The sequence below is a fragment of the Chiloscyllium punctatum genome, chromosome 44 (genome assembly GCF_047496795.1).
Source record: "Chiloscyllium punctatum isolate Juve2018m chromosome 44, sChiPun1.3, whole genome shotgun sequence".
Classification (NCBI taxonomy): domain Eukaryota; kingdom Metazoa; phylum Chordata; class Chondrichthyes; order Orectolobiformes; family Hemiscylliidae; genus Chiloscyllium; species Chiloscyllium punctatum.
The window spans coordinates 27,435,877-27,461,808 of NC_092782.1; the positions used below are offsets into that span (position 1 = coordinate 27,435,877).

At 40.9% G+C, this 25,932-nt stretch overlaps 1 protein-coding gene across 1 annotated transcript in view; it reads left to right on the top strand.

Annotated features, from left to right (window-relative positions):
- The window catches only part of dyrk4 (dual-specificity tyrosine-(Y)-phosphorylation regulated kinase 4), an 80,274-nt gene that overhangs the window by 29,291 nt on the left and 25,051 nt on the right, over nucleotides 1-25,932 (top strand). Inside the window, 4 exon segments of the mRNA XM_072562077.1 lie at nucleotides 9,789-9,927; nucleotides 16,990-17,071; nucleotides 18,252-18,424; nucleotides 18,514-18,574. Of these exon segments, the coding sequence (XP_072418178.1) occupies nucleotides 9,789-9,927; nucleotides 16,990-17,071; nucleotides 18,252-18,424; nucleotides 18,514-18,574 (455 nt within the window).

Sequence of the window (25,932 nt, forward strand, 5' to 3'; positions counted from 1 at the left end):
TCCTGGCCAGGTTAGTTTATTTGTAAAGCTTTGAGACAATATTTAGAGGTCTGATGAGGTATTAAACAAAGAGAGATGTTATCTTGCATGACTGTTAGTTACAATGGGAAACAGGAGAATTCCCACTGAAATTCACTTTCAGAGTTTGTCATTTGTGCTGGGGAACCATTCTGGAGGTATTTTATCATTACTCACGTATAGTCTTAAGATATGCTGCACTGGCTGAGTGTCATTGATAAAAGCATACTGATAAGAAGAAAGGTTTAACGGTAAATGTGAGAACGTGCATTCTGTTGCATTTGCTAACTAATATGATGTAGAAAGACAGTCCCTGGAGAGTGATGGAAGCCAAATTCTTAGATTATGGGAACTCTGAACAACACAGAAAGGAAAAGAATAATATAGCAGCTGTCTCAAGCTTGGTAGCATGTGCACTCTTTGCAGTAAGATCTCCATAATTTATCTTATCTTTCAGCAGTTTCACTTCTGAAATTAAATAGCACTGTTACATGATTGGCTGCATGATTTATGTCACCAATTTTTGAAATATTTGACCCCCAAAGGTTATTTGAAAATGTTCCCACAGCAAATGGCATCAACACAAGTTCAGAAATACACGTACAAACTTTTTGGTAGGAAATTTTAAGGCTTTGAATTGCTCGCAAGTTAATTACCTAAATTCTGAAATAATTTTAATCTGGAAGACTATACACTACTAATTATATACGAATTTTAGTAAAGAAACTAAAATATACTGACTCTGTATTTATTTTATTTGTAGCTTTCTTTTTAAAATGATGAAATTAAAAATGACGGCTTTTCAGTCATCTTTTGGAAGTACTTATTGGGAAATCATACAAACCCAAATCATGATCTTTCTATCCATATTGCACTAAACATCACGGTTCTGCATGATTAGCTTTTCAACATGGGAATTGAGGCTGTATGCTGGGAACACATTTGGAAAATGTACCTTATTGTTTCAAAACATGGCAAATTGAGTCATAAAACAGCAAACTTCAAAATGCAAAGTTAAAAATCACACAGCACCAGTTTATAGTCCAACAGGTTTAATTGGAAATACTAGCTTTCGGAGCACTGCTCCTTCATCAGGTGGTTGTGGAGTGTTTCCAATTAAACCTGTTGGACTATAACCTGGTGTTGTGTGATTTTTAACTTTGTACACTTCAGTCCAACATCAGCATCTCCAAATCATTTGAAATGCAAATAAGCCATGTGTTTTTCATTGGAGATACATAATGCACAGATTCCTTGTGTTCGTTGAAGTAAAGGCAGAAAAATAAATGAGAAGTATTCAGCAGGTCTGGCAGCCTGTGAGGGAGGTTAAACAGTTAACATTTCAGGTTGGTGGGCTTTGATCAAAACTAGACTAGGTTAGAAATTTAATAGGTTTTGAGAAAGTGAAAGTGAAAGGTGTAGTATGGGATGAAGGCAGCTGATGTTAAATCATAGAATCTCTACATTGTAGAAGCAGGCCAATCTGCCTATCAAGTCTACACCAAACTTTTGAAGGTCATCCCACTCAGACACACCCACCTACCCTATCCCTGAAACACTACATTTCCCATCTAGCCTGCGCATCCTGAGACACTGTGGGCAAAAGCATGGCCAGTACACCTAACCTGCACACCTTTGGACTGTGGCAGGAAACCCATATAAACTCAGGGAGACCATGCAAACTGCATACAGACAGTCACCCGAGGCTGGAATTTAACTCAGGTCCCTGGCACTGTGATGTAGCAGTGCTAAACACTGAGCCACTGTGCCATCCCAAATGATAAATGATTACATGATGCAAGGCAAAATGCAATGGTAATGGACAATTAAAAGAATTGTTTGTAGAATGTGAGAATAGCAGGATCCTGGATAAACTTTTGTCAGAAAGCCAAGTGAGAGAAAACTAAGAGAGAAATCAAAGGAAAACACAAAACAATGAGGCAGAGGTTATAATCTATTATCAACATACCTTACTAACAAGTTCTCATTATTTCTTCCATTATGCTCCACTGTAGATTTTGTTAATGTCAGGGGGCCTGTGCACCATTCCCAAAAATGACTTCTTGCCTTTATTATGTCTCATCTCTACCCAAACTGTTTCCACGTCCTGATTTCGTGAACTTAGGTCACCCTGACATGTCTCTGTGATAGCTACGAAAATATATTGGTTTATTTATGTTTGCAATGTTCAACTGTTTTGTTTTAAATAATCATTATTTTTGTATCCTCTGGCCTTATGTGCTGATTAACTCTTAGATATGTATGCTTGATTCCTTCCTGTCATGGCTGTCTTTTCCCATATTGATACTTTTCTCTTTTGCCTTGTCTTTCTTTTTGATGTACCACATAGAAACATAGATAATAGGTACAGGAGTAGGCCAATCAGCCCTTTGAGCCTGCACCACCATTTGATACAATCATGGATGAGCACGCAATTTCAGTATTCCACTGCTGCTTTCTCTCCATATCCCCTGATCGCTTTAGCCACAAGGGCCATGTCCAGCTCCCTTGAATATATCTAAAGAACTAGCCCCAGCAGCTTCCTGTGGTAGAAGATTCCACAGGTTCACAACTCACTGAGTGAAGAAATTCTTCCTCATCTCAATCTTGAATGGCTTATCTATTATTCAAGTCCTAGTTCTGGACTTGCCCAACAACAGGAACATCCTTCCCGCATCTATCCTCTCCAGTCCCGTCAGAATTTCATATGTTTCTATGAGATTCCCTCCAATTCTTCCAAATTCCAGTGAATACAAGCCCAGTCTTTCTTCATATGTCAGTCCTGCCATTCCAGGAATCAATCTGGCGAACCTTCACTGGACTCGCTCTGTAGCAGGAATGCCCTTCCTTAGACTAGGAGACCAAAACTGTACATAATACTCAAGGTGTGGCCTCACTAAGGCTCTGTATAACTGCAACAAGGCATCCTTACTCGGATACTGTAAACCTGTCACTATGAAGGCCAGCATGCCATTAGCTTTTCTCACTGCCTGCTACAGCTGCATGCCAACCTGCAGTAATTGTTCCATCATGACACACTGGTCTCGTTGCACCGCACCCTTTCCTAAATTGCCACCATTCAGATAATAATCTGCCTTCCTGTTTTTGCCACCGAAGTGGATAACCTCACATTTATCCATACTATATTGCATGTGGCAAGTATTTGTCCACTCAGTCAGCTTATCCAAGTCACCTTGCAGTTTCTTAGCATCCTCCTCACAGCACACACTGCCACCCAGCTTTGTCATCTGCAGATTTGGAGATATTGCATTTAGTTCCTTCGTCCAAATCATTAATGTATATTGTGAACAGCTGAACCCTACAGTACCCCACTCATCACTGCCTGCCACTCTGAAAAGGATTCATTTATTCCAACTCTCTGCTTCCTGCCTGCCAACCAGTTCTCTATCCATGTCAATACATTACATCAGATACCATGGGCTTTAATTTTCATTACTAACCTCTTGTGTGGAATCTTGTCAAAAGCCTTTTGAAAGTCCAGATACATAATATGTACTGATTCACACTTGTCCACTCTACTGGTCACATCCTCAAAAAATTCCAGAAGATTTGTCAGGCATGATTTCCCTTTTGGTGAATCCATGCTGACTTGGACCAATTCTGTCACTGCTTTTGAAATGCTCAGTTATTACATCCTTAATAATTGGCTCCAACATTTTCCAATTGATGTCAAGTCATCCAGCCTATAATTCTCCATTTTCTCTTTTCCTCCTTTTTTTAAAAACTGGGATTACATTAGCATCCTCCAGTCCAAAATGCTGGAAAATGATCACCAAAGCATCCACTACTTCTAGGGCCACTCCCTTAAGTACTCTGTGCTGCAGAGCATCAGGCCCTGAGGAGTTTTCAGGTTTAATAGAGTCATAGAGATGTACAGCATGGAAACAGACCCTTCAGTGCAACTTGTCCATGCCGACCAGATATCCCAACCCAATCTAGTCCCACCTGCCAGCACCTAGTCCATATCCCTCCAAACCCTTCCTATTCATATACCCATCCAAATGCCTCTTAAATGTTGCAATTGTACCATCCTCCCCCACTTCCTCTGGCAGCTCATTCCATACACGTACCACCCTCTGCGTGAAAAAGTTGCCCCGTAGGTCTCTTTTATATCTTTCCCCTCTCACCCTAAACCTATGCCCTCTATTTCTGGACTCCCCGACCCCAGGGAAAAGACTTTGCCTATTTACCCTATCCATGCCCCTCATAATTTTGTAAGCCTCTATAAGGTCACCCCTCAGCCTCCGATGCTCCAGGGAAAACAGCCCCAGCCTTTTCAGCCTCTCCCTATAGCTCAAATCCTCCAACCCTGGCAACATTCTTGTAAATCTTTTCTGAACCCTTTCAAGTTTCACAACATCTTTCCGATAGGAAGGAGACCAGAACTGCATGCAATATTCCAACAGTGGCCTAACCAATGTCCTGTACAGCTGCAACATGACCTCCCAACTCCTGTACTCAATACTCTGACCAATAAAATAAAGCATACCAAACGCCTTCTTTACTATCCTATCTACCTGTGACTCCACTTTCAAGGAGCTATGAACCTGCACTCCAAGGTCTGTTGGTTCAGCAACACTCCCTAGGACCTTACCATTAAAAAATGTATAAGTCCTGCTAAGATTTGCTTTCCCAAAATGCAGCACCTCTCATTTATCTGAGTTAAACTCCATCTGCCACTTCTCAGCCCATTTGCCCATCTGGTCAAGATCCTGTTGTAATCTGAGGTAACCCTCTTCGCTGTCCACTACACCTCCAATTTTGGTGTCATCTGCAAACTTACTAACTGTACCTCTTGTGCTCGCATCCAATCCCATCAATTTCCCACCTACCATTTCCTGACTAATAAGGATTTCCTTCACTTTCTCCTTCATGTTTGACTCTCTGTCTTCTTGCATTTCCTGAAGGTTATTTGTGTCCACTTTAGTGAAGATTGATCCAAAGTATTTGTTCAGCTCGTCTCCCATCTCTTTGTTGTCCATTATGAGTTCACCTGATTTGAACTGTAAGGGACCTATATTTTTCTTCATGGATGTTTTTCTCTTCATGTATCTATAGAAGCTTTTGCAGTCAGTTTTTATGTTTTCTGCAAACTTATTCTGGTCTCCCCTTCTGAATTAAACCCTTTGTCCTCCTCTGCCAAATTTTAAATTTCTCCCAGTCCTCAGGTTTGCTGCTTTTTCTGATCAATTTATATGCCTCCCTTTTGGCTTTAACACTATCCCTGAGTTCTCTTGTTAGCCATGGTTGAGCCACCTTCTCTGTTTTACTCTTATGACAGACAGGGATGTACAATTAGGTAAAAACAATGACTGCAGATGCTGGAAAGCAAATACTGGATTAGTGGTGCTGGAAAAGCACAGCAGTTCAGGCAGCACGGATGCTCGTTGGATGCTGCCTGAACTGCTGTGCTCTTCCAGCACCACTAATCCAAGGATGTACAATTGTTGAAGTTCATCCATGTGTTCTTTAAATATCTGCTATTGCCTATTCCACAATCAACCTCTTAAGTATCCTTGGCCATCTAATCTTAGCCAATGCATGCCTCATACCATCAAAGATAACTTTCTTTAAGTTCAGGACCCTAGTCTGACCAACATCTAGTCTAGAGTGGATAAAGACTTGAGCTGGAAAAAACACAGCAGGTCAGGCAACATCAGATGAGAAGGGGAGTTGACGTTTTAGGTCAGAACCTTTTATCAGGACTGGGGAGGAGCCTGAGAAATAAATAGAGGGAGGGGTTTGGGGCTGGGGGAAAGGTAGGTGGGATGACAGTAGGTTGTTGCAGGTAGGAGGTGGCTGTGATTGGTCGTGGGAAGAATGGAGTGGATAGGTGGGAAAGATGATGGACGCATAGGGTCAGATTAAGGGGCAGGGTGGAGAGGGAGGGCTAGGCCTGGGATGAGGTGGGGACTGGGTAGATGTGGAAGCTTGTGAATTCTATGTTAAGGCCATGTGGTTGTAAGCTCCCTTGGTGGAAGATGAAGTGTTCTTCTTCCAGTTTGTGTATGGCCTTATTTTGATGATGGACGAGGCCCAGGATGTGCAGGTCATCGGGGGAGTGGGAGGAGGAGTTGAAATGGCTGGCAACTGGAAGGTGGGGTTTATTGGAGCATACAGGTCGTCTAAATTGAGACCGTTTGAATGTTGTACGGAGTCCATGGAGGATAAGCCAGCTGCTGGTAGGCATGTACTGAGGAAGGAGACATGGCTATAATAGCCATATCTGACCAACTCTGATCACTTTCCCCTACTATTTATTTTAAAGTTCTCTCTACTTCCCTAGTTATGGAGCGTGCAAGATGACTGGTATCAGCACAGGTGGGGACTGTCCCATCAGTACAGTTCCCACTTTCCCTATCACTGCTAACAGTGTCCCATGAACTAGAATCCGCTTTTCCCCCCACTAGTCCTCAGTCCATTATCTTTCCCGCTGATTTGCTCGCTGCCAATTTTTCACTTCACAAAATAAAGTTCACAGCCTCAGTTCAGAAAAAGTGGAGTTCAGTTCAGACAGAGAGCAGTTTGTCCTAGCAGCAGAGTAAAAGTTTTAGTTTAAGGCAACAAGTCACTCTAGTTGAAGTGCTTGAATTTGTGGAGTTTCCAAGCCAAAAATGTTAGAACTGAAACCATTTCGGTCATCACTATTGGGAAAGGTTCATGCTGGCCAATTTGGAAGAGAATTATAACACTGTCTTCACAAAACTTAAGGAAAAGAAGCTGGCAGGAGGCAATAGAATAAAAACTTAGATTTGAGGTAGGAATTAAATTTCTCTTGATTGAATATTTGTAAAAGAATAGTGTTCAGGAAGAGGTTGAAACTTTGTTTTACTGTTTGTGTTTAGTCATATATATTTACATAGTTTTTCTTTTTTTATTTTGTGAAATAACGTTTGTTGTAAAAGAAGAATCTCATGTGAATATGTTTCAGAGACTAAGCACAGCAGTAGCCACCTGAAAAAAAAATCAAACATCTGTGCTATCAAGCCATGTCTCCTGGGATCTGACATGTCCAATACCACCATCAAGTGGAATCATAACATTGCTTTTATATATGTTGGTAATCTTGCCAACTGTTGCTATACTATTTTGAATCTTGGGAATAGAATAAACCTTATTACTTACTAAATATTTACTAAATAACTATCTTCCCTTGTGCAGTGGAAGAATCAATTCCTGGAGGCAGAAAAAGTTACGTAAACCAAAAACAAAGACAAAGCACCTCTTTTCCTTCCTCCCCGGCACTCCTTTGAAAATTATATTCTGGTACTAAGATATACTAAGTTTGCTAGTTAAATATGTTGTTAACTGAAAAGGCCTAACTGACCCAGTTACAGATGACCCATTTTCAATTTCAGTCATTAACTAAGCCCAGTTGTACTTCCATTGGAAACCTTGCTAAAACTTTGACAAGTTTAGAATTTAAATTGTAGGTCTCAGTTAAATGTTAACCACAAACAAAATTAGATTTGTAAAAAATGGTATAGACTCTTTTATCCAATGCCAGCGTCATAACCTACTCCAGAAATAGAGACAAAGTCAAAGAAGGAAGAGCAAAGTCAGTCTATTTGAAACTGAGTGAAGAGTTAAATTTGGAAGAAAAGTTGATGAAAATTTTCATTCATTGGCAAGAACAGGAGATGTCAGAATACGGTTACGAATGTTTCAGGAAAAGAAATGAAGATGGGAACCTGAGCAGGTTTTACGTATCCCACGTAAAGTTTCTTTACATTCTACACAAAATAAGAACTCATGGTACAAAGGAGCGTTCTATGGAGGAAGAATTGGTTAACTAACAGACAATGGAGAATAAAGATAAATGGATAATTTTCATGCTGGCAAGTGGTGGAGTGCCATAGGGATCAACTCTTGGGCCACAACTATTTAAGTTTATAACAACAACTTGGATGAATGGACCAAATGTATGGCTGCTACATTTGGTGACGACATACAAATAGGAAAGTAAGTTATCAAGAGGACATGAAAAGTCTACAAATTGACTTAGAGTAGATCAGGTGAGTGGGCAAAAAATTGGCAGTTGGAGTATAATGTGGAAAAATGTAACCTTGTCCATTTTGGCAGGAATGAAGGGAATCTGCAAATCTCAACAGTACAAAGAGATTTGGGTGCCCTGGTATGTGCAACTCTAAAGGTTGGCATGCAGGTACAGTGTGAGTAAGTGAAATATTGACATTTTCATTAGGGGTATTGAGTATATAACTGGAGAAATGTTGCCACAGCTGTATTAGAGCTGCAGTTAGATTTAATCTGGAGTACTGTACATAGTTTTGGTGACTTTAAGAAAGGATATAATTAGAAGTAGTTCAGGAAAAAGTGCATTCTATTGATTCCTCAGATGAAGGGCTTGTTTTATGAAGAAAGTTTGAGTAGGTTGGGCCTACACCCATTGACATTTAGAAGAATAAGTCATGATCTTATTGAAATGTACAAGATCCTGGGGGGACATGACATGCTGCGACGATATTATCTCTGAAGTGGGAGGCCAGAAGGAGGGGACACAGTTTTACAATTAGGAGCCTCCTACTTAAGGTTGAGCTAGGGGAAGGCAACTGTTCTCTGTCAGAGGATCATTAGTCTGTGGTGTTCTCTTGCACAGAGAATGGTGGAGACTTGGTCATTGATTATATGCAAGGCTGGGAAGTTAGATGTTTGATCGTCAGAGTCAGGATTATAGAGGTGCAGACAGGAAAGCTGAGGTCAAAACCAGAACAGTGATTCTCTTGTTGAATGGATGAGCTGGCTGGAGGATTTTGAATGGTCTACTTCTGTTCCTAATTCTAGTGATCTTGTGCATATTCCACAAATTGATCCTGTCTGCTGGATCTCTGCTCAGAAAACTGATGTCATAAACTTTTATAATTTGGAGTCAAACAGATTAATAAAATAGGAGAAAGTGATGACTACAGGTGCTGGAGGGTCAGAGTTGAAAGGTGTGGCACTGGAAAAGCACAGCAGGTCAGGCAGCGTCCGAGAAGTAGGAAGGTCGATGCTTCAGACATAAGCCCTTCTGGAATGTGGAGGGGGAAAGGGGCTGAGAGATAAATACTGGGGTCGGGGTGGGGCTGGGGGAAAGGTAGGTGGGGCATTTCACTTAAGAAAATAGACTACCAATACAATGCAGAGATTACCAGTGTGCTCATTGTGAACTTAATGGGTTCAAAGACCTTGCTAAAAACTTGAAGATTAATATGATAACTGTCTTGATAAATATTTTAATCCATTTGTATGTTTAAAACTTAATTTTATGGAGGTGTGTTAAGAATGGTAACATCACCCACAAACCTTGTATAATGAGAAATTCCAGGTCAGCTACTCAGGATCTCAATACATGTTATGCCAGTGGGTGAGACTCCCCACAAAGGCCACTTATGCTGGACATTATCTGTAGTGCTGCAGCCAAACACAGATGTGCAAGAACTGAACTATGTTGATAACTATTTTTTGATAAATAGTAACATTGTGGTTAAGAATTGATCAAATATTCAATATCTTCTGTTGGGATAAATTTTAATGTGTTCTGCTGTAGGTACTGACCTGCCAGGGCATTGCATGTGGACTATCAATGATAGTTTTCAATGATACCAACTGAAAAACATGGGCAGCGTGTTTCCCAATGTTGTGCTCCAACCATCAGGACTTCCCTGTTGTGAATATTCATATAATCAAATAAAATTACCGTTTATCGCTTGAAGGATGTTAGATGATAACTGAGTCTACTCTTTTCACAGAATGAATTTGTATGAACTTATCCAGAAGAACAACTTCCAGGGTTTTACCATATCTCTTATTTGTCGATTTGCACACACTTTACTAAAGAGTTTACAAATGCTCTTTAAAGAAAAAATAATTCACTGTGACCTGAAACCTGTAAGTAATAGAAATATGTTGCAGCTTTAGAGTCATAGAGTCATAGAGATGTACAGCATGGAAACAGACCCTTCGGTCCAACCCGTCCATGGTGACCAGATATCCCAACCCAATATAGTCCCACCTGCCAGCAACCAGCCCATATCCCACCCAAACCCTTCCTATTCATATACCCATCCAAATGCCTTTTAAATGTTGCAATTGTACCATCCTCTACCACTTCCTCTGGCCGCTCATTCCAAACACGTACCACCCTCTGTGTGAAAAAGTTGTCCCTTAAGTCTCTTTTATATATTTCCCCTCTCACCCTAAACCTATGCCCTCTAGTTCTGGACTCCCCGGCCCCAGGGAAAAGACTTTGTCTATATATCCTATACTTGCCCCTCATAATTTTGTAAACCTCTATAAGGTCACCCCTCAGTCTCCGACGCTCCAGGGAAACAGCCCCAGCCTTTTCAGCCTCTCCCTATAGCTCAAATCCTCCAACCCTGGCAACATCCTTGTAAATCTTTTCTGCACCCTTTCAAGTTTCACAACATCTTTCCAATAGGAAGGAGACCAGAATTGTATGCAATATTCCAACAGTGGCCAAAACAATGTCCTGTACAGCCGCAACATGACCTCCCAACTCCTGTACTCAATACTCTGACCAATAAAGGAAAGCATACCAAACGCCTTCTTCATGATCCTATCTATTTGCGACTCCACTTTCAAGGAGCTATGAACCTGCACTCCAAGGCCACTTTGTTCAGCAATACTCCCTAGGACCTTACATTAAGTGTATAAGTCCTGCTAAGATTTGCTTTCCCAAAATGCAGCACCTCGCCTTTATCTGAATTAAACTCCATCTGCCACTTCTCAGCCCATTGGCCCATCTGGTCTAGATCCTGTTGTAATCTGAGGTAACCTTCTTCGCTATCAACTACACCTCCAATTTTGGTGTCATCTGCAAACTTACTAACTGTACCTCTTATGCTCGCATTCAAATCATTTATGTAAATGACAAAAAGTAGAGGGCCCAGCACTGATCTATGTGGCACTCCACTGGTCACAGGCCTCCAGTCTGAAAAACAACACTCCACCACCATACTCTGCCTTCTACCTTCTACCTTTGAGCCAGTTCTATCTCCAAATGGCTAGTTCTCCCTGTATTCTGTGAATATGTACCTAACTGAATACTAAGCTAAGGATAAGGTAGATACTCAAATTGCTAAATGGTGGGGATAAAAATGATCCATTATAATGATACTTGAAGTGGAGCTAATATGTATCAGGAAAGTTATCGATTGATTTATTGTCATGCGAAAAGCTTTATTTACGAGCAATACAGGCAGATCATACTAAGTGAGGATGAAGATCATTGGGTGTAAAAAAACTTAATCAGAGGCATACAGATCACGTCGCACAGAAACTACCACCTTCTGTAGTTTCTTACGATGATGGGCAGAGCAGTTGCCATACCAGGCTGTTATGCACCCAGACGGTATGCTTTCAATGGTACACTTGTAAAAGTCGGTGAGGATCCTTACGGACATGCCAAATTTCCTGAACCGCCGAAAGAAGAAGAGGCATTGTTATGCCTTCTTGAGTGTTGCATCTACATTGGAAGTTCAGGACAGGTTGTCGGTTACCATTCACTCCACGGAACTTGACACTCTCCTCACTTAACAATCTCAGCTCCATTGATGTAGGTGGGAGCGTGTTCTCCACCTTTCTTTCTGAAGTCAATGATCAATTCTTTAGTTTTGCCGATATTGAGAGAGAGGTGGTTCTCATTGTACCACGTCTAAACTGCCTGGAAATCACTTTTTTGAACAGAAGACTGAGTGGTGATCTAATTTTTTTAAAAATGTCAAGGTTATGTAAGGCTTTGATAGAGTGGGTAAAAAGAAACTTTCATATGTGAGCAGGACCAAAACTAGGTTATTTATGATAATCACTAATAAATGCAAGAGGCAATTCAGGAGAAGTTTCTTTACCAGAAAGTGGATAGATTGTGAACTCGCCACCAGAAGGAATGATTGGAGTGAACAGCATAGATGCAGTTATGGGAAAGATATATGAGCTGAGGAAGGAGAAATGAATAGAAGGTTAATATTGGTGGGGTTAGATAAAGAAGGGGCGGGAGAGGGCCTCCGTGGAGTATAAATACCAGCATTCAACCAAATGCCTTGTTTCTGATCTGTAAATACTTTGTAACTTTGCATTATACTGACAATATTATAGATTGCACTGGCAACATCAACAAAAAAAAACATTTTTTTATTAATCTGTTTTTCTAGTCAACCTGTTCAGAGATATAACATAGAACAGTACAGCACAGTACAGGCCCTTCGGCCCACAACGTTGTGCCATGCATTTATCTTAATCTAAGATCAACCTAACCCACACATCCTTCAATTTACTGCCATCCATGTGCTTGTCCAGCAGTTGCTTAAACGTCCCTAATGTCTCTGACTCCACTATCACTGCTGACAGTGCATTCCATGCACCCACCATTCTCTGCGTAAAGAACCAACCTCTGACATCTCCCCTACACCTTCCGCCAATCACCTTAAAAGTATGACTATTTATGACAGCCATTTCTGCCCTGGGGAAAAGTCTCTGGCTATCTACTCCATCTATGCTTCTCATTACCTTGTACACCTCTATAAAGTCACCTCTCTTCCTTCTTATCTCAAGTGTGAAAAGCCCTAACTTGCTCAATTTCTCTTCATAAGACATGCCCTCCAATCTAGGCAATATCCTGGTGAATCTTCTCTGCACCCTCTCTAAAGTATCTACATCCTTTCTAATGAGGCAAACAGAACTGGACACAATATTCTGAGTGTTGTCTAACCAAGGTTTTGTAGAGATGCAGCAAATCCTCACAGCTCTTAAACTCAATCCCTCTGTTAATGAAAGCCAAAATACCACACGCATTCTTAACAACCCTATCAACTTGGGCAGCAACTTCAAGGGATCTATGTACATGGATCCCAAGATCCCGCTGTTTGTTCACACTGCCAAGAATCCTGTCTTTAACCCTGTATTCAGCATTCAAATTCAATGTTCCAAAATGAATCACTTCACATTTATCCAGGTGCCACTTCTCAGCCCAGCTCTGTATCTTGTCAATGTCACGTTGTAGCCTGCAACAGCCCTCGACACCACCTACAACACCACCTACAACCTTTGTGTCATCAGCAAATTTACTATCCCACCCTTCCACTTCTTCATCCAAGTCATTTGTAAAAAAATACAAAGAGTAGACACCCAAGGACAGATCCCTGTGGGACACCCCTGGTCACCAACCTCCAGGCAAAATACTTTCCATCCACGACCGTACACTGTCTTCTTTCGGCCAGTGAATTGTGTATTCAGACAGCCATATTGCCCTGTATTCCATACCTCCTAATTTTCTGAATGAGCCTACCGTGGGGAACCTTATCAAATGTCTTACTGAAATCCATATTCAACACATCCACTGCTCAATATTGATCAACTTGTCTTGTCACATCCTCAAAGAACTCAATAATGCTTGTGAGGCATGATCTGCCCCTCACAAAGCCATGCTGACGATCCTTAATCAAATTATGTTTTTCTAAATAGTCATAAATCCTATCTCTCAGAATCCTTTCCAGTACCTTGCTTACCACAGACATCTGACTGATTGTTCTGTAATTCCCTAGGATTTCCCTATTCCCTTTGTTGAACAGAGGAACAACATTCACCTCCCTCCAACCATCCAGTACTACTCCTGTGGATAGTGAGGTTGCAAAGAGCATTGCCAGAGGCACAGCAATCTCATTCCTCACGTCTTGTAGTAACCTTGAATATATCCGGTCCAGCCCTGGGGACTTATCTACTTTGCTTTCCAGAATTTCCAGCATATCCACTTTCTTAATATCAATCTATTCAAATCTATTAACCTGGTCCACTGTGTTCTCACTATCAACAAGGTCTCTCTCTCTCTGAATACTGAAGCAAAAAACTCAATTTAGGGCCTCCCCTACCTCTTCAGACCCCAGGCACAAGTTCCTCCACTATCTCTGATCGGCCCTACCCTCTCTTTGATCATTCATTTATTCATCACGTAAGTGCAGAATGCCTTTGGGTTTTCACTAATCCTTCCTGTCAAGCTCTCCTCAGTCCATTTTTGAGTTCTTTCCTAGCTAACCTGTAATCCTCTAAGGCTGTGCCAGATTCTTGCCTCCTCAACCTTAAGTGAACTTCCTTTTTCCTCTTGATGAGAAGTTCCTCTTCTCTTGTCATCCAAGGCTTCTTCACCTTACTATGCCTGTCTCAGTGGGAAAAAGTTATCCAACACTCACAACAAGTGCTCCTTAAACAGTCTGTTGTGCATTCTCGTAGAACAATTGTTCCCAATTAATACTCCACAGCTCCTGTCTAATAGCAGTATATTTCCCCTCCCCAATTAAATACCTTCCCATACTGTCTGTTCCTATCCCTCTCCCTGGCTTTGGTAAAGGTGAGCCGGTAGTGGTCACAGTCACTGAAATGCTCTCCCATCAGGAGATCTGACACCTGGCCTAGCCTGTTGCCTCGATGTTATTACACACCTCTGGAGTAGGTGGGACTTGAACCTAGGTCTTCTGGTCCAGGGGTAGAGACACTATCATTGAGCCACAAGAGGGCCCAGAAAGTTATAGAACAGTTTTATATAGCACTTTGTTTCCAAATATAACAGTAGAGACATCAACAATCTCTTGTATTGATTCAATTTATCATTATTTGCAAAATCTTTCTGTGAATTATTTTAACTATATAATTAAGTTCTGCAATAAAAGCTTTACAGAAATATTTTGAACTAGAACAGAATGCAGCATGAGTTTCCTCCATATTGCTTATGAAAAGCTTTGTGAACAATGGCTTTAACATAGATAACACACAGAGTGTACACAGACTGCCATTCATAGAAATAAATACATCTGTGGTAGACTGCCATCTAGTGGCAATGAAATTAAAAAACCTGACTGTTCCCCCCAGGGCAACCTGGTCCACTCTTCCTTCTCCCTCAACATTCCCCCCTCCCCACCTTCTCCCCCCATCCCACCCCCATCTTACCACCCACAGCACCTTCCCCTGCAACTGCCAAAGGTGTAAAGCTGCTCATTTACCTCCTCCCTCCTCAGTATCCAAGGGCCCAAACATACCTTCCAGGTGAAGCAGCAGCTGCACTTCCCACAATCTAGTCTACTGCATTCACTGCTCACAATGTGGTCTCCTCTACACTGGGGAAATGAAGCGTGGACTGGGTGACCTCTTCATAGAATATCTATGTTCTGTCCACAGAAAAGACTCTCAGCTTCCAGTTGCCTGCCACTTTAACACAGCACCCTGCTCCCTAGTCAACATCTCTGACTCAGGCTTTCTGCAATGCTCCAACTCAGTGCAAGCTGGAAGAACAACACCTCATTTTCTGCTTGGGGACCCTGCAGTCCTCTGGTCTCAATATTGAGTTCAATTATTTTAGGACCTGAACTCCCCCATATCCTAGCAAACCCACCAGGCCTTGTTATCACAGTTTGTCATTACACACTACCCATTGTTCGTCACTAACAGTGTCTATTGACAGCTATTCACCCTCCCAGTCAAATCATTATCAACTCTTTTGGTTGTCCAACTGTTCTCTTTATTTGGGCTCTATCTCCACCTATCATTTAATCAATACCCTCTCCCCCCACTCTATCTTCTGCATATAAACCGGCATTTTCCTAGCTACCATCAGTTCTGGGAAGGGTCATTGGACTTGAAATGTTAACTCTGATTCCTTTTCACAGACACTGCCAGACCTTTTGCTTTTGTTTCTGATTTACAGCATGTACAGTTCTTTCGGTTTTTAATAATATCTGACACCTGATGTTCTGCGATATTTTTCCATTGGTATGCAGAAGCTTTGCACAAACGTTTCACAACCAGCTCCACCAGATTTCCCAGAGTTGGTGCTAGTTACAGAACCTGCCAAACTCTAAATCAGAACTGGAGAATTTCAAGTATTGTTGCAGTTTTAAAAGGATTATTGTCTCCAGGAGCCTGGGAATATTCCCTAAGGAATAATGATTCTGAACTGCACAATAGAGAACGGAACTGCTACTTGAGGAAACAGTGTTTTTAACACTCCCAAGATATCGTCTATGGAAGGCAGTAATGAAAAGTTTATGAAAGGCGGTAGCAGAATGGGCAAATGTGGTAGTGTACATTCAGTGAAATTGGTGATAGCTTGTTAACCAAGGTAATTCTACCTAGTTATTGCTAACCAACATTCTTTTATACTAAGTGGATAGACAAAGTGTACATGTCACAAAATGTTACATGTTGTCTATGATGGTACACAAAGCATTTTAGAAGATCTTACAAGATGATTAGGGGTTTAGATAGGGTTGACCATGAGAGCCTTTTTCCACGTATGGAGTCAACCATTATGAGGGGGCATAGCTTTAAATTAAGGGGTACGTATAGGACAGGGGTAGATTCTTTACTCAGCGAGTCGTGAGTTCATGGAATGCCCTGCCAGTAGCAGTGGTGGACTCTCCCTCTTTATGGGCATTTAAACGGGCATTAGATAGGCATATGGAGGATAGCGGGCTAGTGTAGGTTAGGTGGGCATGGATCGGCGCAACATCGAGGGCCAAAGGGCCTGTACTGCACTGTATTCTTCTATGTTCTATGTTCTATTTGCAGCCCTTATGAATTCATGTTCCAATGACAACATGTCAGTGGATTTCCCTCTTTGTTCCATACGTTAAACTTTATTCTCCTTTCAGCAGGAGAGGAAGAAACCATAATTTCAATGATCCTCAGCCCAATCCTCATTGTTATTACAATCCCATCTTCCCATCTATTCAGCCTTTCACATACAGTCAGTGTAGAACATTTGCCAAATGAAAAGCTTTCACATGAGAACATTGACAAACCATTCATATAGAATTCATATTTCATTTACATAGTAACTACAGTAGTTGCTGCTTACTTTGGGACCTTTTAATAACCAAACATATATTATTCTTTCCCATGAAACACATAACATAATACAATAATGTGTTTATTCTTTGTTGTTAGGAAAATATATTACTTTGCCCCAAAGGCCGAGGATTAATCAAGGTGATTGATTTTGGATCAAGCTGCTTTGAGAATCAAAAAGGTTTGTACAGATAAAATAATTTTCACTTTCTACATTTTCTGTTGAACTGTCAAAAGAAAACAATATATTTTCCCTGCCTCATAAGTGATATGGTTGGGGATTCTGGGCAGAGGGTCCACAGCATAGAGGAAAGTCATTTTGAGGTAGTTCCTGATGCCTACCTCTGAGGGAAGGTCATTGCCAAGGTTGGTTGGGAAGAGTTGCCTTCCTTTTGCACAGAGGAAGGCAGTTAACTAAAGGAAATGAGGTCCCATTTAGGTGCCATTTTGCAAAGATATCAGTATTTTCCCATTGTCTGCAAAATATGAAGACTGTTGTTTCAATTGAAGCTGTCTCTGTGTCTGTCAGAACCGAGTGCTGCTTGCATCAATACAGAAGCTGCTGGGATTTAAAAAACACTGGCAATCGCCAGTAATCCTGCAGAGTCTCTCCACCATCTTAATGGCCTTACTGGCTTTGGGTCTCTTTATCTGATTACTTTTCTGCTATCAACTGATGGTACTTCCATTGCTGATATGTCCCCATAATTGTATGCCTGTTTTAGTAGCATACACCAATCCTAGTGGGCAGCCCATCTGATAGGGCATCAACCCTATCATCCTTAATAAAACAACGAGTACTGAATTCACCTCTCATAACATTGTGCTGGTGAGAGCAATTTCAGCATGGACATGCCTGGAAAACTGACATTTAGCCAAAACAACATGTTAAGATTCAGCCCAGTATCTAACTACCCAACGTAACTTACAGTTTATTTAATGATAGCTATTAGCAAATCTATTTTAGACAAAAGTCTCTTCTTGTTAAGACTCACTCATGGTTGTTCCTTTGCTGCCATAAATCGACCCAGTCAAGGAATGCAGAATGACAGCAACTATCTACCCACAGATTCTGCACAGGATGCCTTGCAAACTGTTGCCAGGTGTTAAGATCACACATAAGTCTTGCCTGTCCCTTGTCTCTTTCCTTATTCTTCCAAGCACCAGGCCACCCTCAGTACTCAGAATTCCATGTCCTTGGTAAGATTTGGCATTACACCCTATTATTCTTACAAAATCTCTAGCTCAATGTTTGCTGTGGCCTGTAAAGAGGTACAATTGTTTGAACCTACAGGTGTGTAGCTTAATTGTGACTCATTTATTTTATTTTATTGTTAAAATCTACTTTGTTTGTACAACAGTTTATACATACATCCAGAGCAGATTCTACCGCTCCCCTGAAGTAATTCTTGGCTGCCAATACGGATTAGCAATTGACATGTGGAGCTTTGGCTGCATTTTAGCTGAGCTCTACACAGGCCACCCACTCTTTCCTGGGGAAAACGAAATTGAACAATTGGCTTGCATCATGGAGGTATGAAAAAAATCAGGTGTCCATCTTTTTTAATTGTATATTTATTTTTGGATTATCTCCTTATTGGATTTGTACTTTGATTTCTTAAGGTATTTGGGGTTCCACCCGCAGAAATCATTCAAACCTCACAAAGAAAACATTTGTTTTTTGGTAAGAGCTGGTATTGAAGAGTTTTATCATTAAATTCAAGCTCAATATGATGTAGAATAGTTCACAATTTTTTAAATTACTTAAATAATAATTCAGTTTTCACAACTTACTGGCATTTCAGTGATTGTGTAGAAATAATAGTAGGCTGTAGATAAGAAAAAGAAAATACATGTTGACAACAATTATTAAGAGTACAGAAAGAACACAAAATAAAGGTAACATAAACACTTAAGGAATAGGAAACATTATATTGAAATAACAGAAGGTAATAACAATATATTTGTTTAAAAATATCAAGTAGGAGTATTGAAAGAAATGGCACATTAAATAGTTAGCCAACTAACTTACAGAACATCAGTAACAGAACAAGGTAGTGGAAGATCATAATTAGAAGTGAGAAACCAGATCTAATAAGGACATCAGAAACATGCTACAGATAAGCATCAACAGATAAAATTGTGGGCTATTCTGTATTTAGAAAAGATATGGATAGAGCAAATGGTTGTGGGGTAAATGTCAATCAGAAAAATACTGGCTGTCGCAAGTAAGGTCATACAGGTACACAATCCTTTATCTGAAATTCTGAAATCTGCAAATCTCCGAAGTCTGAAATTTTTTCGTGGAGTATGGAGCGTCATTTTAGCATGTGAACAGATGACCCTACTCCACACCCACTTGAATCACCCCAGGCAGGATGGTCAAGCACTGGCAGGCATCAATTCTGTCTCAGTGCCCGGACTATTCACATGTGCGTCTGCTGTTAGGTAATTTTTGTTTTTAGTTTCACTGTGAAAATGTCATTTATTCTGAAATCCAAAAGATTCTGAATTCCAAAAAACAACTGGCCCCAAGGATTTCAGATAAAGCATTGTGTACCTGTGCTAACAAATAAAGGAGCAGTATCCATTTGGATTGAAATAAAAGTTAGGAAGAGATTGGTGACACTGCTAAAGATAAACTTTAAATTGCCAAATAGCAGCAGATGAAGAAGAGGAATGAGTAGGCCAACACAATTCTGATAATTGGGAATTTCAACTCCAGTCTATAGCACTTACCAAAATCTTTTAAAGATAATTATTTCAACTTCACCGAGGTCTGTTTCAAAGGTCAAAAGAACTGAGGATGCTGTGAATCAAAAACAAAAACAGAAGTTGCTGGAAAAGTGCAGCAAGTCAGAGTTGACGATTCAATCCTGCGATCCTTCCTCATAACTGAGAACTGTTATCAGTTCACACAAACGAAGCTGTATCAGAACACTATTCCAACGAGCCACCTCACACTGCAGCACAGACGAACTTTGGAAAACAGAGGAGAACCACCTATACAACGTATTCAAGATGAACGGATACCCAAAAAATACAGTCCGCAGATTCCACAAGAACAAACCACGGCAAGCAGACCAAACACAGCCAGAAACCCTAACCACCTTACCATATATCAAAGAAGTTTCAGAAGTGACAGCCAGACTACTGAGACCCCTCGGAATCCTAGTAGCACACAAAACCACCAACATTCTCAAACAAAAACTAACAAACTTAAAAGACCCAGTACAGCCCATGGACAAAACCAACGTCATCTATAAAATTCCATGCAAGGACTGCCACAAACACTATGTAGGACAAACAGGAATAAAGTTAGTCACCAGGATACACGAACACCAGCTAGCCACAAAAAGACACGACCCTCTCTCCTTTGTAGCCCTACACACGGATGAAAAAAAACCCACCATTTCAACTGGGACAACAAATCTATCCTGGGACAGGCTAAGCAAAGACATGCCAGAGAATTCCTAGAGGCCTAGCACTCCAACCACAACGCCATAAACAAACACATAGATTTAGATATCATCTGTCAACCCCTCAGAAAACCAACAGGAAATGACATCACCACAAACTCCAGGAACCCCATCCAGGACAAACATATAAATAGAAAGCAGGAGACAACAGCCTCGCTTCATTTGGAGGTCGCCACTGATGATGTTACCTAGCCAGGTAAAGAAACGTCTAGATATCAAATCTACAGCTCAGCGAGCAAACCTACACCCTAAACTGAACCAGTCACAATAAAAACAGAAAGTACTGAAAAAAACACAGCAGGTCTAGTAATATATGTCGAAAGACACAGAGTCAACATCGCGTTCAATGACTCTTCTGAAAATAGAGTCAGATTTGTCTTGAATTCTGTACATAGATGCTGCCACACCTGTTGAGGTTCTAATTTTATTCAAATTTTCCAGCATTTTGTTTTTCTAAAACATATTTTTGTTGAAAAATAGATTTTTAAATATTACAAGTTCAAAACAATACAATTCAAAACAATACAAAGAAAGAACACCAAAAACATTTAAACAACCCAAATCGCCCTCATGTAGAAATATATAAATATACATATGAAAATATATTTAAAAGCCAATTAACTACTTAACTAAATAAATGATAACTAACAACAAACTAATAAATAATAATAATAATAATACTGCTCAGCAAAACAAATCACTAACTCTCAAATATCGAGAGTGTTACATTTCACATATTCATACGTTCACAGTTCCCCCTCTCTGGATATTAGACTTGTAAAGCACAAATGTTACGGCTATATAAAAGCCCTTATTGGTGTGGCATCCAGGTATTCCAAAAAGGGCCGCCATGTCCTACAAAAATTCTCAGTTTTGTGGTGTACCGTACTTGTAGGAAAATTCAAGGGGATATGCTCCGTAACAATCTAGTGCCAACTCGACAGGCCCGGGAGATTTTCGGACACCCAATCTAACAAGATATTCTTTCTTGTGCAGAAAGTGAGGATGTTGAAAAGTCATTTCTTATGTGCATCTACAGGGAATACACTGGGCAGGCCAAGAAGAAGAGAGATCGGATCCTTCTCCACTCTTACACCCAAAATCCCCTACATTGCACCTGCCACAGCACTCCAGTACGTTTGAAACCTACCACAAGACCAGAAACAATGGGTAAGAGTGTCCATACCAACTTTACACTTGGGACATGTTGAAGATACTCTGGTTTAAATTTTGACAAACAATCCAGAGCCAAATGGACCCTGTGGAGAAACTTCAACTGTAAAGCATAGGTCCTATTGCAAATGGATGTCTTTCTTGCATTTCCCAAATATCTTCTCATGCCTCTGAGGAGACCTGAATGCTTAGCTCTCTCTCCCACACCCTGCAAAGTGGATCAAACTCATCTGAGGGGCCACCCCCCTAACTGATGATATGAAGTGCTGACAGAAAGTGTACTCTTAACACTGAGCACCCACCTCTATGTCAGATTTGTAGGGATCAGTCAAAACTGTAGTCTTTTTTTGAATAAAATCCCTACCTTGAAAAACACAAAAGAGGTCCCCATTAGATAGCTTGTATTTCCACGCTAACTGATCAAAAGACATCATTGTGTCTCCCTCCAATAAATCGCCCATGCAAGACATACCCCTAGTTGCCCAATGTTTGAATCCTGAATCCATCATCCCTGGTTGAAAACCCGGCATACTCACCATAGGTGTAAGAAAAGATGTTTACCAATATTGTCTTTCCTCTGCCGAATTGCCCTCCATGCTTTACCAGTATTGATAATTATTGGGTTATGGCAATATTCTTTCACTGTCCTCATGTTGTCCAAAAACAGCAAACTAGTGAAGGAGCACTTTGCCTGAGAGGTTTCAATATCAAACCATACTGAAAAAAGGATCCCGACAAGCCCAATCACTCACGCAAGATAAAAGCGAGCTTAGTTGATAGTTTTTAATGTACGAGAGATCCACTTCCCCCAGTCCATGAGGTCATGTCAGTTTAGTTAATTTAATAAGGGGCCGCGTACGAAGCCAAATAAAAGAGCTGAACCAGCCGTTCAGTCTCCTGAACGTTTACTTGCCGAAAATTAGGGAGAGCATCCAAATAGGGTATAACAAACTGGGGAGAGTATTCATGTTAATAAGAGCTATCTGACCTAATCATGAGACCGGGAGCACATCCCATCATTGAAAGTGTTGCGTGATTTTGTCGAATAATTGAACAAAATTAGCTTTAAACAACTGATCAAGAACAGGAGTGATAAATATGCCCAAATACATAATACCCCGCTCATCCCCCCGTGACCACTAAAATGGGAATTGAGGTTCGCTTTCAAGATCTAGCAACCTTATAAGACAACCCATAGGCATAGCCTCTGATTTTGCAAAATTAATTTTGTACCCCAAAAAGGTGCCAAATGAGCTGAAACTGCTGCATTTGACAAAGAAAAATTAGGACATCGTCCACATACAATGAAATCTTACATAATTTTAATCCCACTTCTGAAGCCGGTATATTGGGATCCCTACGAATGCCCTCCCCCAACAGTTTAGTCACCAGTGTAAAAAGCAATAGTGAAAGGGGACAGCCCTGTCAGCTGTTGCTAAAAATGCAAACATTGCTTGATTGTACCTCTATTGGTGATGACCACAGGGAGAGGGTCACTGTAGAGAATCTTTACCCATCTTATAAAGGCTTCGCCCAAGCCTAACTGCTCTAGAGTATAAAAAAGGTATGGCCACTCAACTCTGTCAAATGCCTTCTCTGCATCTAGAGAAATCACCAAACCTGTATTGGCTGTGGTTGACACACTTGAATTACATAAAGCAGCCTCCTAACATTATTGGAGGATCTGCGGCCCTTTATGAAGCCCGTCTGGTCCTCTTTAATAATAGAAAGTTACAGTTTCCAGCCTTAACGCAAGAGTCTTAGAGAAGATTTTAAAGTCAACATTTAAGAATGAAATGGGCCTGTAAGAAGCACAGTCCTCTGGGGCCTTCCCTTTTCTAAGAACAAGCAAGATATTGGCCTCTCTTAGAGATGGCGGGAGACAATCATGACTGTACGAGTCATTGAACATGTTGAGCATCGAGCCTGACAATATGCTTATAAATTCCTTATAGAATTCACTGAGACGTCCATCAGGACTGGGTGCCTTTCCACACTGAAGCTGCTTCACAGCCTCCTGCATCTCTTGCTCTGATAAGGGAGCTTTGAGAAAAGACTCTTGTGCGGGGATCACGCCCGGGAGCTGCAGTTGCTTGAAAAATGTCTCCATTTTGGCCCTCCCCTCCTCACAACCCTCAGATTGATATAATTCAGAGTAAAATCTCTGGAATGCTGCATTAATCTTTTTGGAATAACATGTTAGGTTCACAGACCCTTCCCTAATCGACGTAATGGCTAGAGGAGCACTCCTTTTCCAAGTGAGATACGCTAGGTATTTGCCTGGTTTGTCACCATGCTCATATAATCTTTGTTTTGTGAAAGTAAACTCCTTCTTTGTTGTCTGTGTGAACATGGAATTTAGACCACAGCGTCATAATCCTCTGCAGCTTGACCAATGAGGGCCTGTCAAAGTAAGCCTTCTCGGCTGCCTTCAACCCTGCTTCGTGAAGACGTTGCTGCTCACCCTTCTGCCACTTCCTACTAGCAGAGTAGGAAATAACTAGCCTCCTGCCATAGGCTTTGGCAGTTTCCCAACGGATGGACGGGCTACTAACCGAGTCTGAATTAATGTCTAGCAACGCCCTAAATTCCTGACAGAAGTACTCCACAAACTTATTATCCTCAAGGATAAAGTGATCCATTCACCAATGCCTCAGGCCCACTATAGCGTCCTTAATCTTAACCAACAGGTACACTGGATCATGATCGGAGATGGTAATATTACCAATTGTACAAGATGGCACCAAGTCCAGGGTTGCCACAAGTGTCGAAAAAAAATCAATCCTGGTGTGACACCCGTGTGGATTGGAAAAACATCTGTAGGGTGGAGATGCCTCCAGATGTCCACCAACCCTAACTCCACACAAATCCACTAATTGTTTAGTTTGTACAGAGGGTATCGGGAGGGTATGGTAGGCAACCTGCCTACCATAGGATCCATAAGACAATTAAAATCTCCCCCTATAATCATATGCCGTGACTCAAGGCTGATCAATTTAGAGAACGCATCTACCAGAAATTTGAGGGGATGGGCCGAAGGGCAATAAACATTTAAAACACCATATTCTTCCCCGTTTATCAGGGCTTTGAGGATTACAAACCTCCTGTGTGTGTCTTTAACACACTCTAGTAACTTAAATGGGAGATTCCTCTTTACCAATATAGCTACTCCCCTACTTCTGGTATTAAAAGATGCAAAGTAAACCTGATCAAAGCCATCTGCTATAATTTCAAATGGTCCCTATCATTCAAGTGTGTCTCCTGTAATAAAGCAGTATCCTCCTTTTTCTTTTTAAGACTTGAAAGTACCTTTTTTTCACTTAATTGGTGTGTGACTCCCCTTGATGTTCTAGGTACACCATTTAATCAAGTCATTAGACATAACCTTCTGCAGTAACATTTAGATTCAAGAGAGGAGGAACTCAAATGGCAAATCGCCGAGCCTTAGTATCACAAGATCCATCGATCATTAAAGCTACAGAAACTAAAACCAATACATTTCACAAACCTATAAAGCTATCAAAGACCATATCAAGCAAAAACCAAAACATAAACCAACATATAAAGTACCAATGGCACTGAATAGGGGAACTCACCCCCTGCCCAAAGAGAGCATCTACACATCCCCAAACCCAACTTACCATCCCGCTGCCAATACTGCACCAGGGCATTTAAATACCTGAACCAGGCATAAACAGCCCTTAAGTAGGCATCTAGCCATCCCAACCATTTTCTCTCCTCCTAGCTAGAGCCGCACCACAAACACAAGCAGAAAAGAAAGAAAATACACCACAAAATAACAATGTGAACAAAGAAATTTTGAAAAACAAGGTAAGTATCCCACCCACTCTTTGGTATTACTTAAATTAAAAATTGAAAGTACAAATCGAAACCACTCCTGAGCATAGTTTAAACCAGATTATTACCAATTTAAAAAAAGGAAAATGAAGCCCCGACCGGACTTCCTCTTTTTTTTAAAGAAAAGTAAAGACATACACAAACGACACTATTTTTGTATAAACTAAATTGTTTAGATTAAGTTAATTTGTCCACAAGGTCTCTTGCCTTCTCCGACATGTCAAAGAGATATACAGATCAATCTAAGGAAATCTGAAGTATAGCCGGATACCTCAGAGAGTACTGGATCCCGTGCTCCCTCAGTCTTTTCTTTTGATATTGTCACAGGAATTGCTTTTCCAGATCACCGCCGCTGAGAAGTTCTATGAGAAAATGATCTTAAAGCCCTTGTAAACTAGGGCCTTCAGATCCTTCCCCTGGATTCTGGAAGTTTCCATGATTCTCTCTTTATTTCTATAGTGACGAGGGTGCTGGTCCAGACCTGACCTCCATGCCGTGACCTGGTGAGCTCTCTCAATCTTCAAGCTTCTTA